The following is a 17,020-nucleotide window of genomic DNA, read 5'->3' as shown; positions in this document are numbered from 1 at the left end:
CTCTGTACAAATGAAATGAATGTACGAGAGTCTGGTTGGACCAGGCTAATTTTAAACTGCATTAAAACTGTTAAGTGTTGGGGTCCATTAAAGTCCATTAAAATGAGAAATATCTGGATTTTTTTTTAAGAAAATGGACTAATCCTTTAATGATCTTTGCTCAATTATTTGTTTGCTGGATTTATGCATTTAAGATCCTTTTGTCCAAAGTGACCTTTAGTAGGATCGAACCCATGACCTTTGCACTGTGAATGAAGGGCTCTACGGGAACAGATAGATGCATTGTGAGGCAGTGAAGCTAATAAATCAGTGTATGCCTGATCAAATCTGCATATTTCATAAAACCGTGTGTATTTTGTGCTCAGTGTAAGATGCACGTATTGAATTGATGTTGTTACGCTTGTGTGTGTAACATTGCGATTGAGCTGCCTTGCGTCTGGTACTAACTCATCCGCTGTTAATTGTGTTAGTGGTTGCAGCTGTCCGTCTGTGGCAGGGCCATATTGGGTCCACCGCTACAGGCTCCTTCAGCCTTCACTTCCACTGGAATGAGCTTCCAGAACATTTCTTATCTCTCGTGTACCTCTATCGCACCAGAGCTCCTCTCACCCATTAGCTCTCCTTCACTCGCTTCTTGTCTTTCTACAGCCTGATCCAAACACCGTTTAAACCCTCAACCTGACAGTAGTGAGAACACAATAAAAATTAATGGTTGATTTAAACTATAAATGTTGCCGTAATTGCTTTGTAGCTCAGTTGGTACAGCATTGTTTTAGCAAATGCTTCGAATAAACTTTAAGTAGCTTGGCATGGTTCTTCATGCTTGGTTATCAGAATAGAATGAAGCATGTTATATACTGTATACATTTAATAGCTGTATTAATATATAATAGCATGTGCATTCACAAGAGTGCACATCAGCAGCACTTGCTCGTGTTGTAAAACCAATGCTGTAGGTTTAAAAAGCTAGTGAATTTTAGCATTATTTTGTCATGTGACTTAACAAGCTTTCCAGACCTGTGTTTAAAGCCGGTGGCTGGATGTTCTGCATGGTCAAACAGAGCGAGACAAAGCATCAGACCTCATCAGCTTTACCCAACCTGCCCTTGCACAACTCATACACATTTCTAGCTTACTTTGCAGCTCGACAGACAACTGTCCTGAGCCAACCCAACACCTTGACCTGCCCCTTTACTCTTGGGTTAATCACCAGGCCAAATGCCCTTCGCAGCACCCTGACCAGCTATCCAACCCTAATGCCAATCTTGCACAACAGGTTGGTACAGGGTCTCCTCCAGATGCCCATATGGTCCATCACAGCTGGCCAACATCTGGCCTAGGTTTGCCTAGAAGAGAAGTAGATGACTCCTAAATGCCCAACACATTTTTCTGCTAGATTTACCACAGAGGTAACTTGGAGGAAGGACAAACGGATTTATGTTCGGCAATCTGGAATTTTTGGGTTGGCCTTGTCTGGTTCTGTTGTATGTCTGCAATTTCAGTAAATTTGGGCCTGAGGCATTGAACTCGCTTGAAGGACAAGTTTATTATGCAATTTAAGCTTTTTCATTATTAAGATTTTACACTTAGACTGCAAGAGATTCAGAAAACTTTTAACTGTTCAAAATATTGTTGTGATGTTTTACACTTTTATCAACAAAACGACTTATAGCTGTCATTACTTTGCGAGGCCCTTCATTAAATATTAAAGTATGGAAATTAAATACCAATACACGGCGCTGTCCATTTACAGTAAGACTGCACTTTCAATGCCTTGAATTGCAGAAAATTTTATATTTTTTTTCGAGGGTGTGTAATTCGTTAAATGAGAGCTTTAAATACTTGTATGTGTTGTTTTGTTTTCATATGAACAAGAATGCGTGACTCCGTGCGACTGACCTCACAGCTGGTTGAATGAAAGTTGTGATTGGGAAAACACTGCCTCTTGGTACCTGAAACCAGTCTGAGAGACGGCAAGAGTCATCAAAGAAAGGCCTTGAGAGAAGATTTTCTTCATTCTTCTCTGGTCTTTAGACGTCTATAAGCTGCAGATTGCTTTTTGTGTGTGGTTAATTGGTGTTTGCATGGCTTCGGCTCCTTTTGTCCCTGTGGTTGTATTTACACTGGTATCAATGTGTTTGTTGTGACATACATTCTGACTCTATGGCTGTGTGTGTGTGTGTCGACAGGGCTCCTCGATTTAAAGGTTACCAGCAACAGGACAGTCAGGAGTTGTTGCACTACCTTTTGGACTCGGTGAGAGTCGAGGAGACCAAGGTGAGTGTGTGAGAACCTAAAATGCAGTCACACAGAATGAAAGAATAAGACATTTTCTGGGTGGCTGACCCCTGTCGTGTCGTAAGTGAGTAGTGCGGTCCTTCTAGTATTCTGTGGTTTGTCGGCTTGGCTTGTGGGTCTCTTTTTCTGGATGTCCGCAGCGCCAGGGGCCAAGACCCACGCAGCCCCACCAGTGGACCTTGCTGCCCTAAGAAAGCGGGTGCAGAATAGGGTGACGGGCCCCGGGGCCAGTCAGGCCCATTCAGACCCGTGAATGTGGACAGTTGTGCCACTTAGAAACCTTGCAAGTGGCGCGACTGGCCTCATTGTGCACCCTGGGAAACAAGTCAGCTGCTTGCTGAGGCTTTGTGATGGCGCTCCATCCCCACCCGCCTCCCTCCTTCCCTCCCTCCACACTTGGAAAGGAAGAACATAGGAAATCTGGCTTAAAGGATTAGTCAATTTTCTTTTAAAAAATCTAGATAATTTACTCACCACCATGTCATCCAAAATGTTGATGTCTTTCTTTGTTCAGTCGATAAGAAATTATGTTTTTTGAGGAAAACATTCCAGGATTTTTCTCATTTTAATGGACTTTTATGGACCCCAACACTTAACAGTTAAGAAAATGCAGTTTAAAATTGCAGTTTTAAAGCACTTTAAACGATCTCATACGAGGCATAAGGGTCTTATCTTGCCAAACGATTGTCATTTTTGGCAAGAAAAATAAAAAAATATGCAAAAAATACTACATTGGGGCGTAGTTTCGTATACGTCATCCGTGACCTCTTGACGTGATGACATATTACGTGAGGTCGCGCTGGCTCGTCACACAGCCGGAGGAAGACGAGAAGTTGTGGTTTAAATGTGCATATTTATTATTTTTCTTGCAAAAAATGACAATCGTTTCTCTAGATAAGACCCTTATGCCTTGTTTGAGATTGTTTAGAGTCCCTTAAAACTGCAATTTTAAACCGCATTAAAACTGTTAAGTGTTGGGGTCCATTAAAGTCCATTAAAATGAAAAAAATCCTGGAATGTTTTCCTCAAAAAACATGATTTCTTTTCGACTGAACAAAGAAAGACATTAACATTTTGGATGAGATGGTGGTGAGTAAATTATCTGGATTTTTTTAAAGAATATTGACTAATGCTTTAACTGCTTCTTGTTATCTCAGCATGTGTGTTTGGCTAATTTTAAGACAACTGTATTTCTGTTAGTGTGCAGGGGTGTAAAAACAATACATTCAAGTAAGATTTTAAAAGATCTAAATAAGCAAAAGTTAGTTTCAAACTACTAGTAAAAAATGTTCTTGGATTTCTTTTAATGAAATAAATGCATTACATTTGTTATTATATATATTATCACCATAACAGTTTAAATGCAAGGTTAAATAGATTAATTTACAGTAATTTCTAAGTTTCTTTGTGTTTGCTATGAGCTGATGCGTTTGAACTGGTGTGGCATTTGCAAGTTTAAACAAAACCTGATGAGCCATGTAATCCCAGCATGGTTTTAAAGATAATTTTTGGTGCATTTCTATGGATGCAAGGAAATCTGAGCTTTTATACAAATGAGTTAAAGTGATCAATGCCACAAATTTAATTTAAAATGTAATTTTTCTGTGTGATCACACTCCTCTGTGTCCCACTGTATGTGAAAAGTGTTTTTCAATTTTTTAACTACTTTGAAATCAAGATCACTGCGATTATAATCAATCACTGAACAAAAACATAGCTGAGAGCTCTTAAACCAGTCACCAAACATGGACACCACAATATTTATGTTGATCAGCCAATAGGATCACTGCTCACAATATGCTAATTAACCTCAATGAATTATCACCAATTAGCTGTTAAATGAAAATGCTAAGAATGACTCCTTAAATGAGCTCAACTTCTTAAGAGTGTGTGGTGGCCTAGTTATTTTAGGGTGCGTGTTTGTATTTAATTAGTTTGTGTTGCAGTGGTCTGACACAGACAGGGGGTTTTGGGGGGCTGAGTAACTGAAAGAGAGGGATTAGCCGTACTTTTGACCTAAATAGCTCATTGTGAGCGTGGGGATGGGACAATGGAGAAAACCGGCCGAGGCCCATAGTCACCACACCACCACGGCCAATTATGTATTGATTGGTGCTTTACTGTGACAGTGTCGAGCGACAGCTCTCTCACCAACAGAGTCACTGACCATGTCACCTGTCATTAAAAACATAGTAACGCTCGCCTTAAGTCTTTATATGTATAGTACATGTGCCTTTATAAAATACTTGCAGTACAGCTCACATCTTGACCTTTACCATGTGTACATGTGCACATGGCCTTGTGCTATAATATATTTTAGTGTGTTTACACATAATACAAAGGGTTGTGGCATTGAGTTTCATTAGAATAAACATACACAATTTTTACTATTATGGGATGTGATTTTATCACCTATGTTTTGAACATGACAATAATGAGCAACTGCTTTATTATCTGACAAAATGGCATCACTTTGTGTTTACATTGACAGCGGATTAAAGCAGGCATACTTAAAGCCTTTAACAACCCCACTGAGAAGACGGCTGACGAGGAGACAAAACGACAAGTGAAGGGTGCTTCATCTCTGCTTCTGTCACCTACGTTCACATCACTCAAAGCAATATTGCCATCTAGTGACAGCTTGTGTTCACTTCACTAAAAATACTTGAGGGGAGAGTTCACCCAAGAATTAGGGTTCTGTCGTCATTTGCTCACTCTCATGTTGTTACAAACACACGTTTTTTTGTGTTCTGATGGACATAGGGGAGGATGTTTTGGGGAATGTTTGTGGCCGGGCGGTTTGTGGACCCCATTCACTTCCATAGTAGAATGAAAGAATAGTGTGGAGGTGGGGGGGGTCCATGAACGGTTTGGTTGCAGGCATTTCTCAAAATATCTTTCTTTGTGTTCATCAGAACAAAAAACTTAAACAGGTTTGTAACAACATGAGAGTGAGTTGATGATGACGGAATTTGGATTTTTGGATGAACTATCCCTTTAAAATAATTGTATTACTTGAATTTCTGCTTTGTTAAAGGCGGAGTGCACAATGTTTGAAAGCCAATGTTGATATTTGAAGTCACCTAAACAAACACGCCCCTACCCCAATAGAATCTGGACCTTCTTTTAAAAGACCCGCCCCACACATACGCATCCCCGGCAAGGATGTCGGTTAGTAGACAAGCTCCTTACTGCTGATTGGCTATAAGTGTGTTTTGGTAGTCGGCCCGTCTCCTTTTCCAAAGCGTTTTTCAAACATTGTGCACTCCGCCTTTAATTTGAGAATATATGTAAATATTTACATTTTACATGTCTTTGATCTACAGCGTATGGGAAGGAAGGAGTAAAAATGAATTTTGTTGATCGCATTTTCGTTGGAGAGCTAACCAGCACCATAATGTGTGAAGAGTGTGAACACGTAAGCATTCTAATGTGCAATGTTTAGATAAAAAGCCAGCTGAACCATAAAAACTTCATTTACATTCTTTTTTTTTTACCAATACTTTAATACAGTGTGTGTCCCAGTCTCATATGTTATAGTTTTATATAATAACTGAGTAAGGTCATGTCAAATATTGAAATCTGGGAGTGAAATCAAACTTTGATCCTGCTCATTTCAATTAGACTGAGATTTCACAGAAAGGGTCACAACATATTCATTACTGCCTGTCTTTATTTTTTTATATGTGTTACGGAGACTTGGAATTACACTATTTAACATGTCGGCACTGTTTACTTTAAGATTTCTACTGTGAAGGAAGCCTTTATTGACATCTCACTTCCCATTATAGAGGAAAGGGTAAGACTAGTCATAGTGTTGTGTCCACACTTCTCTATTTCCTATCACATTTCGTAAATAATCAGACCCTGTTTATGGTTTTAGAACCTCTTGACGTTTGTCTAAAAAAGAAAAGTTTATGCTTTTTCAGATGTCCAAGCCCACAAACCCGGGCAGATTGGGGAAGAGTGGACGAGAACAAGATGCTCTGGTCAGCCAGGGGGATGACACTTCTCATTCACAGACCAATAGAAACAATAGGAAGATGAGTGGACAGGTAGGCAAAGCTATTAGTATGAAATAAGTTGTATGAAGAATGTATTTAAAATTAAACATTCTGGGGCAGTGTCCTGAATAGAACTTATCCTAGTTTTAGGCTAAAATGCATGTTTTAATTTAAAAACATCTTGCACCGACATATCTTAACTATTACTGCCATTGTTTGGTCTCAAGATGCACACCAGTATTATATTTGTGAGGTATGATTGTAAAAACTACTTAAAGGGACACTCCACTTTTTATGAAAATATGCTCATTTTCCAGCTCCCCTAGAGTTAAACATTTGATTTTTACCCTTTTGGAAACTATTCAGCTGATCTCCGGGTCTGGCGGTACCACTTATAGCATAGCTTAGCATTATCCATTGAATCTGATTAGACCATTAGCATCACGCTCAAAAATAACCAAAGAGTTTTGATATTTTTCCTATTTAAAACTTGACTCTTCTGTAGTAACATTGTGTATTAAGACCAACGGAAAATTAAAAGTTGCGATTGTCTAGTCAGATATGGCTAGGAACTATACTCTCATTCCGGCGTAATAAGGACTTTGCTGACGTTACATGGCTGCAGCAGGCGCAATGATATTACGCAGCGCCTGAAAGTAGTCCCCTTGGTAACTTTCAATGGGAGGGGACTATTTTCGGGCACTGCGTAATATCATTGTCCGGAGATCGGCCGAATGGATTTCAAAACTGTAAAAATCAACTGTTAAACTCAAGGGGAGCTGGAAAATGAGCATATTTTCAAAAAAAGTAGAGTGCCCCTTTAAATGTCATAATATACCTAAGGCCAAGTCCTGGATTCATCTAAACCCTGTTTGGGAAATGGCCCCTCTATATATCTACTAGTCAACTAAATCATTGTAAAATAGGCGATGATGACAATGTATTTTTTTGTGTTTAATCTAAATTTGGTGAATGTTTAAGACATTAGATTTAATAGCTGAAGCAAGACAAAGATATTTTGCATTAAACGCAAGCATGTCTGTGTGTGCAATCAGAAACCACAGAGTCGACATTCGTCCACGTCTCACGATGACAGGGGAGCAGACTCTGTATCTAGCCGACAAGAGGAAGAGCTCTGTGTGGCTGGACGTGGCCTAGCCAGTTTCCCAGTGTCTGACACAATGGGCAGCCTATCAGACTGCAGCGAGAAGGATTCAAACTTACAGGACAGCAGTAATGATGCAGACAGCGAGGCCTCTGAAAGTGAATGGTCCCCTCGAATCCCATCCACACCCGGTCACAGTAGCACCTCTGATAAAGCCTCTGCGACTACACCCACAGCAACGCACAATCCAAAACCCAACCTGAGCCCGGGCTCGACTCCCTTACCCTCACTTAGACCTCATCAGGGCGGTGCCGTAGAGCAGCTTGTCAGCGCCGTGTCCAAGCTGGGCCTGGTGCACACTTCCACTGACACTTTACCGGTCAGTCACAGCCCTGATGAGCAGGCCGAGAACCGGGAAAGGGAGAGGGATCGGCAACTCCATCAAGGGGCCTTTCAAGCCCTTTGTCACAGCTACACACCCAGTTCAAAAGAATGCTCTGTACAATCTTGTCTACACCAGTTTACCTCTGTTGAGCTGCTAATGGGCAACAACAAACTGCTTTGTGAAAACTGCACAGAGAGGAGGCAGAGACAGATGAAGAGAAGTAGTGCTGCAGGTTAGAATACTGTCTGTAACACACACATACTGTTGGGTCCCGATGTCTTAAAGTTAATCCTGGACAGGTTTATTGGTATTTTGAGCAATTTGGCAAAACATAATGAATATTAATACAAATGAATATGACTTAAAAATTGCAGAAATGTCTTTATTTCTTTTGTTTATGTGCAAGAACCATATGCAGGTAGGTACAATATAAAAAACTTTCTTGAAATGTTCTTCACAGACTTCAGAAAGAATTTAATATTTGGGTTAACCCTTGTGCATTGTACAAATTCACTACACTTTCGTGTTGTTCGGGATGAAAAATCCACTAAATTAAACTGCTGTAAAAATGCAAAACTACTAAATGTTTACGAAAATTCCAGGATTTTAACACTGTTTGCCAAGTTATAAATTATGTCACTGATTTGGTGAAAAAAAACACACAAAATGACTTAAATTTTATTATAAAAAGTGAATGTGGACTTGATTTTTGTTTACCTTTTATCGCAGTCTTGGGCAAGATTAGTAAAAACATTGGCTTTGATGCATTATTAGTTTTTGTGCAGCAGCAGATTTTATTTTTTCCACCTTCATTTACTGTTCATGGCTGTTTTTTCTCGATTGACTTCCATTATAACGTCATTTTTTTGATTGCAAAGCCATGACAACAAATAATCATGCATCTTTGATTGTTGGTGGTTTTTCCTGTTGGTAAGAGGTAAAATTTGTAATTTTTACTGTTGATCACCACGTGACACCATTAACCCTTTAGATAGGCCTGTGCAAAAAAAGCATAGTGGACTTATATGGTGTATAACAGCATATAATTGTGTGCGTGTTAGTGGATGTTTTCATGCCGAACAACATGAAAGCGTAGTGAATTTGCCCACATTCTATTGTCGAGTTTTTTAAAAATTTCAAAGTATTTTCTTAAAATATGTGTCAATATAAGATTTGTCACCAAAAATCATGCCATTTGCTGAAACACAAAGAAAGTTGTGGCCAAATTAAGACTCAAGAACATGCCACAGTAGATGAAAACTTCCCCAACAATACATAGGGGTTAAAGCTGTAGTCTACGATGTTGAAAATCGGTCTAGAAAGCCTGAGACGGTTAGTAAGTTTTAAAAAACTCATCCCGCCCCTCTGTGCTACCTGATCCCTCCCCCTGGGAAACGACCTGAACAACGTCACTCATTTAAGCTGTGATCACTGGTAGTAAACATCAGAACAGAGATTTACCGAGCAGTAAACACATAAAGGCTTGAAGGAATGAACAATTACAATTATGATTGTAATTGACGTTATTTACTTTCACAACAACGTTTGGCATACGTTTCCCCTCATGAGCTTCAAGAAATGACTTTATAAATATAATTACTTTGACCCGTGATACGCGATGCGAAACGGCTAACATTCCAATGCCGACTGGCCGCATGGGCATGTTGTCAGACTGATAATATCATATTTATGTAACACCTCACACAATCTTTGTAAATATAATTATTTTGACCCGTGATACGCGATGCTAAACGGCTAACATTCCGATGCCGACCGGCAGCATGGGCATGTTGTCAGACTGATAATATCATATTTATGTAACACACCTCACACAATCTTTGTAAATATAATTATTTTGACCCGTGATACGCGATGCTAAACGGCTAACATTCCGATGCCGACCGGCAGCATCAGCATGTAGTCAGATTATAATACTATTTATGTAACACCTCACACAATCTTTGTAAATATAATTACTTTGACCCGTGATACGCGATGCTAAACGGCTAACATTCCGATGCCGACCGGCAGCATCAGCATGTAGTCAGATTATAATACTATTTATGTAACACCTCACACAATCTTTGGAAATATAATTATTTTGACCCGTGATACGCGATGCTAAACGGCTAACATTCCGATGCCGAACGACAGCATGTACTCATAAAAAGATATTTATGTAACACCTCACACAATAAAAGTATAAATAAGTGCGTACCTGTTCAACAAAAGTCTGCCGTGTCGGCGTCGGTTTTCAGCCCCAAATCTCCCTGAAGCTTCAACGGTCAATGGCGGACCATATATTGATTCTACTTAGAGTCCGGCGTTTTTCAAATTTTTTTAACCTCTGCTCTTTCTTCAACAGACTTCCTTTTTCTTCCAACCTTTACTGTAGGGACAAGCAGGGGCTGCTTGCTGCTGTCGTTTATTTTTTTTCCATTAGTGAGATGTTGCTGCTTCGCTAGCTACCATACACTGACACAAATTTCATGTCGCAGGCAGGAGAGGGGCGGGGTGGTGTGTGATGGGGTGGAGACACGAGCACGAGGTGGATTTTCAAATGTAGCAGAGATTGGATGAGAGCAGTTAACCAATGTAAGCTATCCAGCCGGACAGTTTACATTGGTCAACTTATCTGCTACCATACACCCAATAGACTGAATGGATTTTTTTAATTATTTTTTCTCTTCATATTGTTAGGATGTTACTGTAGAACCATAACCATCATCTAAACGAGGTTATTAATAATGAACAATCTTTGAAATCGTAGACCATAGCTTTAAAGGGACACTCCACTTTTTTGAAAAAAGACTGATTTTTAGCTCCCCTGAAGTTAAACATTTGATTATTACCGTTTTGGAATCCATTCAGCTGATCTTCGGGTCGGGCGGTACCACTTTTAGCATAGCTTGGCACAATCTATTGAATCTGACTAGACCATTAGCATCGCGCTCAAAAATGACCAAAGAGTTGATATTTTTCCTATTTAAAACTTGACTCTTCTGTAGAAAATAGTTCCCTTGGTAACTTTCAATAGCAGGGGACTATTTTGGGGCACTGCATAATATCATTGCGCCTGCTGGAGCCATGTTACAGCAGCAAAGTCCTTGATTATTATGCCAGAATGAGACTAGACCATGTCGACCTAGAAGATCACAACTTTTAATTTCCTGTCTGTCTTAGTATGTGAGTTTTAAATAGGAAAAATATGGGGTTTTTTTAGTGCGATGCTAATGATCTGGTCGGTTTCAGTGGATTGTGCTAGGCTATGCTAGGGGTGGTAACACCAGACCATGAAATCGGCTGCATGTATTCCAGAACAGTACAAATCAAACGTTTCTCTCTAGGGGAGCTGGAAAATGAGCATATTTTAAAAAAAGTGAAGTGTCCCTTTAAAACAACCAAGCATTTTTAGAGCGTACCAAATGTGTACCCTATATCAACAGTTCACATAGAGGCGGACTAAATGCATGTTTGAGCTGCCTTCATTTAAAACACCTTGTGCTGACATATCTTTATATCAGTGCCATTGTTTTGTCTCAAGATGCACACCAGTATAGTTTTTGTAAGTTATGTTTCTTAAAACTACTTAAATGTAAGTCCTGATGATAGTTTGTGTTTAAGTCCAAGTCGCTGTTAAATCTGAACCCTGTCCGGGAAACCGCATCATCATGTTTCTGATATACCTTTTCTTAAAATATTTATCTGGCTCTAACATAGATCCTCTTATATCCAGTGTTTTATGTTTCATGTGTTTCAGATAAAAGGTCTGAGAAGGTCTACACCAGTGCCCGTAAACAGATGCTCATCTCCGCTCTTCCTCCAGTGGTCACGCTCCACCTGAAACGCTTTCACCAGGTGAGGGACTATATCTTCGTTTGGACCACTAAATCAAAACTCATTGAACACAAAGAATAGTGAACACACAATACAATACTTGTAAAGACAGAAAAGTTTGCTGAGAAAATCTATAACTGTGGTCAGCAAGGTCCTATGTTTTGTCCTCCATTGTTTATCTGCCCGTGCACTAATCGATCAGTCTGTGTTTTTCAGGCTGGGATGAATCTGAGGAAAGTTAATAGACATGTGGATTTTCCTCTTATTTTGGACCTGGCACCTTTTTGTTCTGCCACTTGCAAGGTACTGATCATAGTTGTAAATATCAGTCAATACCTGTAAATTAAAAATCTCCAATGTATCACTGTGTATTGATTTTGTATTCATGTGGCAGAACCTTGGGTCGGGGGAGCGTGTGCTTTACAGCTTGTATGGCATTGTGGAACACAGCGGATCGATGCGAGGGGGGCACTACGCCGCCTATGTGAAGGTCCGCACCCCTCAGCGCAGAACTGAGCCGCGAAGAAACCAGTCAGGTACAAAGCCACATCTACCTACCCGAGTTTTCATTAAATGTTCTTTCATTATAGCTTCCTTTAAAACTCCTGGAAACATGTACTGTAGGTAAACAAAGTGTTGAAGCCCCATTCGCTACAGCCTTGAAGATTGTTGCTTGTTCGGTAAAGGCCAAGCGGGATTTGTTTGGTGTTGATGTACAGTATAGATCTGTTCATCTTCGCTCTCTGCTCAAGGAGAAACCTATCATTCAGCACAAGATGACCAAGTTGAGGAAAACCATTGTACTCACTGGTAGTTAATCACAACATCTTATAACTCGAAGCTGTATTGTTGTGAGGTTATGCGCTCTATACATACTGTGAAAGGCTTCCTGAACATCTATTTTGTTTCTCTTCTTGTGTTCATGCGGGTTTTGTGTCTTAGAAGGTTGTGGGATTTTGTGGCCCCTTTGTGTTACTTTAAATAATGATGTATGTGTTTGTGTATGTTTTTTTTTAGGTCCCAGAGAGGCCAGTTCAGCTCCACAGGGTCAGTGGGTTTATGTTAGCGACACCAATGTACAGACTGTACCGGAATCCAGAGTGCTTAACTCTCAAGCTTATTTACTCTTCTATGAAGAATTGCTGTAGAGCCGGATTGTGTTAATATGTTCCGGATGAATGCTGGCAATATCAGCATGAACAATACCTGGGACTTACTGCATGCCCTGTACACCTGGATTTTAATATAAGAGGGATTCTATATACTGTACTGAATACATGCTTGGACATTAAGCCCCAGGACTTATTCATTGCTCAAATATATTCTGAATTTGGATTGGACAATGGTGAGGAGGGGTATTACTTGATATAAAATAATATTCTGAATTTAAGTTATTTTTTTGATTGTCAAAAGTTTATTTTGCCACAGGGTCAGTGTATAGGATGTATATTATAAGAGGGAAATAGGAGGAATGTGCTTTGTGCCATAAGAATATCTACCCTCTTTTGTGAAAGGACAAATAAGCACCGAATGCTTGGAGCAGTTTAGATCTATTAAAAAATTCTGCACTGGATTACATCATTACACAAACATAAATGCATTCAGGTGTATTTATATGCTTAGAGACAATACTACATTTACTAAGTAGTTTGGTTACCCTGTAATAAATTGTAATTTAATATTTTGTTATTTTCTTTTTGTGTGTGTGTGGTTTACAAGACATCATCAGCTGTAGGGTTCATAACATAGTACCAGATATTGATTTGAATGACCCCCTGTAGAAAATAAGGTTTTATGAATTTATTACTGATTGTGAGGTGTATCATATTTCCGATGGTTATGAAGTTGGTATGGACTTTAAAAACAATCCTTAATATTTCTGTTTTATCCCCCATGATTTGTGAAACTAAAGTACACCACTGCCTGCGGTTTGAGGGCTGAGATTGTATTTGCATGTGTTCAGCAAAGTATTAAAATGACATCGTACAGCAGCACAAATGATATTTAAACTTCTTAAGGTGCAATATACAAATGTATACATTTCTGTATATACTGTACTACTTTCTATACTATTCATTCAGCTTATTGGCCTGATATTGTAACACCATGTATTTGTGGTGTCTGTGACTGCAGGGCTCTTTAAGCTTCTCTTTTGCTTGAATTTTGTCAACATAATGAAATATTATTTTATTTGAATGATTTAGGATGATAATTTAAATACATTTAATTGGAGAAACCTTTGAATGTTGTCTTTGACTGAGTTTAAAATTCTCCTTGTTGGTCTTTGTGGAGACATCGTTGGCCATTAACCTCTGCTGTCACTAGAAATCCCAGAATGCCATTTTCACTCTTTTCACAATGGCGATTTTGTGTGACGGCTGCAAAGGCATGCTGTTTTAGAACATGTCCCTGACTGGTGAAGAAGAGGTGGGTGTGGAATCAAGAAAAGGGCAACGTCCAAATCCATCTTGTCCTGCTATTCTTATTCCATGACATTCGAGTCAAGCTTTTAGGCCATTATCAGTTACAACCATGTGTGAAGACACCAACGTGAATGTCAAGTGTGTGTGTCTATTTTTAAAACACTCTGGTTTAGGGACATTGTTTTTTTTATATCAAATGTGATTTTATTCGAGTTAATGATAGGATGTGTCCTCTCAGTCTGAACTGATAAAAAAAAACTGATATGAGGGACGGGTGGAGTGGCTTTGTCTTTCAAAAGAACCCGCTGAATTGGTAGAAGGATCACTCGCTTGCCAGTATGAGATACATGTCTGCTTCAAAATAAATATCAAGACATGTTGTTCATACCTCCAGGGCAGACATAGGCAAGTGTTTACAAAAGATGATGCTTGTTATCTTTTTGACCTAGCTGTGCTATCCACTTGTGTCACAATTTTGAATGTGATTCTGTCAGTATGGGGTGGCAATGTCTGCAGAGGGTAAAAAAATTCCCAGAAACTAAGAGTTTATTATCAGGGTTAAATATGTCAGAGAGAGTTTTGGTGTATTCACCATTTTGGTATGTTAAAAGTTTAACTTTAGAAAAGCATCATTCTACAAAAGTTTCAGTATACTGTGATATTAAATGGATAACCAAGACTTCAACACAATGCATGATGTGTCAATACAAATCTCTTTTAAGAATAAATGCACTGCATGGACCATTTTATCGTTGTTATAATAATATCCACAAAGTATAGCCTATAGACAGTTGAGAGATAAAGGACAGTGTATTTTAGATACTGTGACTGATCACTATTTATTTAGTTTATCAACATTTTTTACCCTTTTGTCTTCACTAGGTAATTTGAATGGTCCTATGAAACAGCGAAATATTCCACAGTTGTTAAATTACCATGAAATCATAAAACCGTTTGCTTAATCATAACAAATGTGGAATTCTATTTATATATTTTATATATTTATAAAATTAATAGCCTATTATAAATCTACAAAAACTGATTTTAGTAAAATTTTAGTACAAAAACTGTAATTTTAAAAGTAATTTAAAGAGTGTGCAGCAAACCAATAACACTTAGTGGCCTTTGTTGGTAAAACCACTAAAAGTGTGACACAAATCTATGTTTTGAGATTTTAAAGCCGGGGTGCATGAGTTTTGAAAAACACTTTGGAAAAGGGAGTCGCTAGGTACCAAACACACTTGTAGCCAATCAGTAGTAAGAGGCGTGTCTACTAACTGACATGGTTGCCTTGGTTGCGTATGTGTGGGGCAGGTCTGTCAAAAGAAGGTCCAGGTTCTATTGGGGTAGCGGCGTGTTTCTTAAAGTGATTTCAAATGTCAACATTGACTTCAGAGATCATGCACACCACCTTGAAATTTGGATCAAAACTAGTTTAGACTTATTGGGGCGGTTTCCCGGACAGGGCATATCCTAGTCCCAGACTAAATGCATGTTTGAGTTGCTTAAATTTAAAAACACCATGGCCTGACTAATTTTAACATATATCGGTGCCTTTTATTCTCAAGATGCACACCTGTAGTGTTTTTTGTAGGGTATGTTTGTAAAACTTCTTAAATGACTTAGTATAAATAAGGCCTCCTGGTTTAGCCTAATCCCTGTCTGGGAAACCGCCCCATTGTGGCTTTAATATTGTAGCATTTCTGGCATGTGAGAATAGTGGCGTCTGCGCCTAATGTCCAATATAAATAGTGTGCCTGGTGCATAACTCCAAGATAAAATAGTAGCCTATAATAGTAGCATAGAGACCGCACTCAGAGACTGAATCAAGTACAAAGACTGTACTAAAGTACCGAAAAAATAAAACTGGCCATGACAAACACAAGACAAAAGTTTCGGGCCTAGCCCATCATCAGTGTCGCAACTTTGGCCTGTTGTATTTTTTCAGTACTTAAGTACAGTCTTTGTACTTGATTCAGTCTCTGAGTGCGTCTCTATGCTACTATTATAGCGTTTCTGGCATGAAACATTTTGTGTTTCATCTGTAATTGTTATTGTAAATTATTACTATTATTGCAGTAGCCTGTTTCCAGGGCCGCCTTAACCTAATGTGAGGCCCTGGGGCTGAGAGGTTTTGTAGGCCCCCCATACCCTCGATTTATAGTCTAATTTTTTAAGTGTAATTTTTAGGTAATCTACATTACAAAATGCATTAGTTTCTTTCGAGACATACAACAGTGAGTTTTCCCTCTTTGACCCAGAAAACACCATAATATCATTATTAACATATCTACTACTTGAGCATAAACACAAGACACTTTATTTAACAAACACACAGCAACTTGTGGTGATAATAAAACCGAAATGTGTGAAAGTATATATGTTTATAAGCTTTATGTTTATATAGGTTTTGGAATATACAAATTTGCAGAAAATTCATTGCCACTCACTAACCAAATGCTCAGCACAGTTTTAAAAATATAATAAGTTAAAGTTAGTTTTAAAGTGAAAATGCATTCATGATAACAAAAGATAAGTCTTTATAGACAAAATCTTATTTTTTAAACAGTTATTTATTTTGTAGGCTATTGAAGATATAGTATGCATTGTATTTAGTATGCATACATAAACGAACAAGCATGAATATGCACACAACAGACAGGGAACATACCTGTGTAAGATCTTTAGATAAGGAGATTATAAATATGAATGGTGCTATCAGGGGATGATCATTTGAGATGGTCTTGTCGCTCTTTACTTTAAGCCTTGCACCTTTACCGTTGCATGTCGTTTTTCTAATCTAAAGCAACAGATGTGTGTACTGTGAGCTAACGTCGCGTCAAACTACATCGCTCCAGCTGCGCACGCGTCACTGATATAAACGCGAGTAAACTTAAACTTTATAACAACTAACAGCATTATGTGCGCGAACTCTTTTCTTTATTTGGCGGCATAGTTTGTTGCGCAC

The 17,020-nt window shown here is 38.8% G+C and overlaps 1 protein-coding gene across 4 annotated transcripts in view; it reads left to right on the top strand.

Moving 5' to 3' along the window:
* The window catches only part of usp45 (ubiquitin specific peptidase 45), a 34,104-nt gene extending 20,231 nt beyond the window's left edge, over positions 1-13,873 (top strand). For all 4 annotated transcript variants that reach the window (XM_073872274.1, XM_055210455.2, XM_073872273.1 and 1 more), the window contains 10 exons: positions 2,190-2,277; positions 4,790-4,871; positions 5,625-5,716; positions 6,041-6,097; positions 6,228-6,353; positions 7,358-8,024; positions 11,553-11,650; positions 11,846-11,932; positions 12,024-12,165; positions 12,647-13,873. In XM_073872274.1, the coding sequence (XP_073728375.1) occupies positions 2,190-2,277; positions 4,790-4,871; positions 5,625-5,716; positions 6,041-6,097; positions 6,228-6,353; positions 7,358-8,024; positions 11,553-11,650; positions 11,846-11,932; positions 12,024-12,165; positions 12,647-12,777 (1,570 nt within the window). In that variant the 3' untranslated portion in view covers positions 12,778-13,873. The remainder of the gene's footprint in view (positions 1-2,189; positions 2,278-4,789; positions 4,872-5,624; positions 5,717-6,040; positions 6,098-6,227; positions 6,354-7,357; positions 8,025-11,552; positions 11,651-11,845; positions 11,933-12,023; positions 12,166-12,646) is intronic.
* The last annotated feature ends 3,147 nt before the right edge of the window (positions 13,874-17,020 follow it).

Source organism: Misgurnus anguillicaudatus, chromosome 10 (genome assembly GCF_027580225.2).
Source record: "Misgurnus anguillicaudatus chromosome 10, ASM2758022v2, whole genome shotgun sequence".
Taxonomy (NCBI): domain Eukaryota; kingdom Metazoa; phylum Chordata; class Actinopteri; order Cypriniformes; family Cobitidae; genus Misgurnus; species Misgurnus anguillicaudatus.
Note: the sequence above shows the minus strand (reverse complement) of the source record. Positions and strands in the feature narration are given on the sequence as shown.